This window comes from Mus caroli, chromosome 2, assembly GCF_900094665.2.
Source record: "Mus caroli chromosome 2, CAROLI_EIJ_v1.1, whole genome shotgun sequence".
NCBI lineage: Eukaryota > Metazoa > Chordata > Mammalia > Rodentia > Muridae > Mus > Mus caroli.
Genome location: NC_034571.1, coordinates 114,172,537 through 114,174,792, shown reverse-complemented (window position 1 = coordinate 114,174,792; position 2,256 = coordinate 114,172,537). Strand labels below are relative to the sequence as shown.

The 2,256-nt window shown below is 45.3% G+C and overlaps 1 protein-coding gene across 8 annotated transcripts in view; it reads left to right on the top strand.

Annotated features, from left to right (window-relative positions):
* Nucleotides 1–2,256, top strand: part of Ppip5k1 (diphosphoinositol pentakisphosphate kinase 1) — a 45,989-nt gene that overhangs the window by 38,066 nt on the left and 5,667 nt on the right. For all 8 annotated transcript variants that reach the window (XM_029473459.1, XM_029473453.1, XM_029473438.1 and 5 more), the window contains one exon: nucleotides 1,897–2,010. In XM_029473459.1, coding sequence (XP_029329319.1) covers nucleotides 1,897–2,010 — 114 coding nt within the window. The remainder of the gene's footprint in view (nucleotides 1–1,896; nucleotides 2,011–2,256) is intronic.

The following is a 2,256-nucleotide window of genomic DNA, read 5'->3' as shown; positions in this document are numbered from 1 at the left end:
GAGTAGAATTGCCCCTTCCTCCCGTTGAGTAGAATTGCCCCTTCCTCCCGTTGAGTAGAATTGCCCCTTCCTCCCTTTTTAAAGGTTGTGTTTGCCGTCGAGCACCAGTTTGTAGCGAGCATCACACACACGGCACTCCTGTTTCCCCTTTGCTTACATTTTGTGGCAGAAGAGCCTCTTGCAGCTCACAGTGAGCTGTATGATGGAATAGCTGAGGCTATTGCAGTGGAAGCTTGTATTTTATAACGTTTTAATTTAGAATATGTCAAGAAGATGTTTGAAAACTCATCCTGGCTTCGTTTTAGACACTTTAGAAAACAAATGAACAAACAGACAACCTCAGGTGCTAATTTACTTGCTCTGTTTGTGGGAAGAAGTCTGAGTCTACCTGGGTTTAAAGGCTTCCATGAAAGAGGCTGGTGCTGGCTGGTGTGCTGTGTTCTTGTTGGAGCCTGGGCATCAGTCCTAACACGTCATCTTCCTCTTTAGTGTCAGCCGCACGGTTGATGTTGATGGGACATGTTTTTCTGAAAGAGGGCAGACCTACACAGTTGTTACTTCTCAATGAAACCTAAATATAGAAAAGTAAATAAAAGAATAGTTTTTGGGAAAAAACCCCCACAGTTGGACAACCACAAAGACATAGAAGTGGCTTTAACAACACACAACTGGGGCTGGTGCGATGGCTTAGCAGGTAAAGGTAGTGGCTATCATGCCTGATGATGTGAATTTGATCCCTGGGACCTACATGATAGGAGAGAACCAACTCCCCTAAGTTGTCTCCTGACCGTCACCCACATGCTTTGGGTTGTCTATGCACACGAGCACACATATACATACATAAACACCAAGGACCTGCGTCTGATCCCATTACCCTCATAGCAGGTTACAACCATCTGTAACTCTGTTCTAAAGAATCCAAAGTCCTCTAAAATTCTCTTCCGGCACCAGGCATGCATGTGGCGCACAGAGATACATGTGAGCAAACATAAATACACGTAAGATTAAATTTAAAAAGTCGGAGACCAATCTGAGAGCACATTTGGCACCGACCTCTGACCTCCACACCAGTGCATACACACATGCACACATACATGAACATATATGCATGTTTACACACACCCACACAGAAAAGAGAGAATAAAAGAATATTACTTCTTCCCAAGGTAGTTTGTAAGTTTAATATGATCCAATGAAACCCAATTCTGGAGGTTTTATTGAAAAACTAGGAAAAAGTATGTTAAAAAGGAAAAAAAACCCAAAATACGAAGTTGGGATTAAGGGCCCACAGTGCCACACGGGGCAGAAGACAGAAAATTTGAAAGCAGCAGGAGAGAATCAAGTGTTCACTTCCAAAGCAACTTGAAAGGTTTTTTACATTTCTCTGTTGGGGATAAGGCTCAGTGAAGGCAAAGGGCGGCCTGTGGGGAACCTCCTCTCCTTCCACCATGTGGGCCCTGGGCCCAAACTCAGGTTACCAGCCTTGGCAGCTGGCTGCTCAGCCCTCGGAGCTGGCACCTACTTTTTTAAAAGTACATTTTGTATTTTAGAATGAAACATGTGTATGTGTGTGTGACAGGAGTCAGAAGGGGGTCTGTCTGTTGAAAAGTAGGGTAACAAGGGAGAGGGACAGGGCAGAGTAATGGGGGTGGCAGATAAATGTGAACACATTACAAAAATGCCATCATTAAACCCATTATTTGTAAATAAGCAAATTAGTAATTGTATATTTGGAAAGAATCATAAAGTTTAAAAAGTGACAAAGTGGTCAGGGTCTTGAGGGTACCGTTTTTTTTTTTTCAGTCAGAGGGAGGGTAAAGTGGCTGTGGTTAGGTTGAGAGCCTGCATGATTTGCCATGGCCTTTTATTCACATGCCTCTCCCTTCACCGACACAGCCCTCTTTGACTCTATGCACAACCATCAGGCCTCAGATAGCCCGTTCTCCCCACCCCGCACTCTTCATTCGCCACCCCTGCAACTTCGGCATCGCTCTGAAAAGCCACCTTGGTGTAAGTAAACTTTTTTAGTTTCCTAATCAGAAACCAAGAGGGATGGAGGGATCGGTGGATAAGAGAGCTGTGCCGTGAGAGTTAAGACAAGGGTTAAAAACTGGGACCAAGGCTGAAGCAGTGGCTCAGCAGTTAAGAACATGCAGTGCAAGCCGGGCGTGGTGGCGCACGCCTTTAATCCCAGCACTCGGGAGGCAGAGGCAGGCGGATTTCTGAGTTCGAGGCCAGCCCGGTCTACAAAGTGAG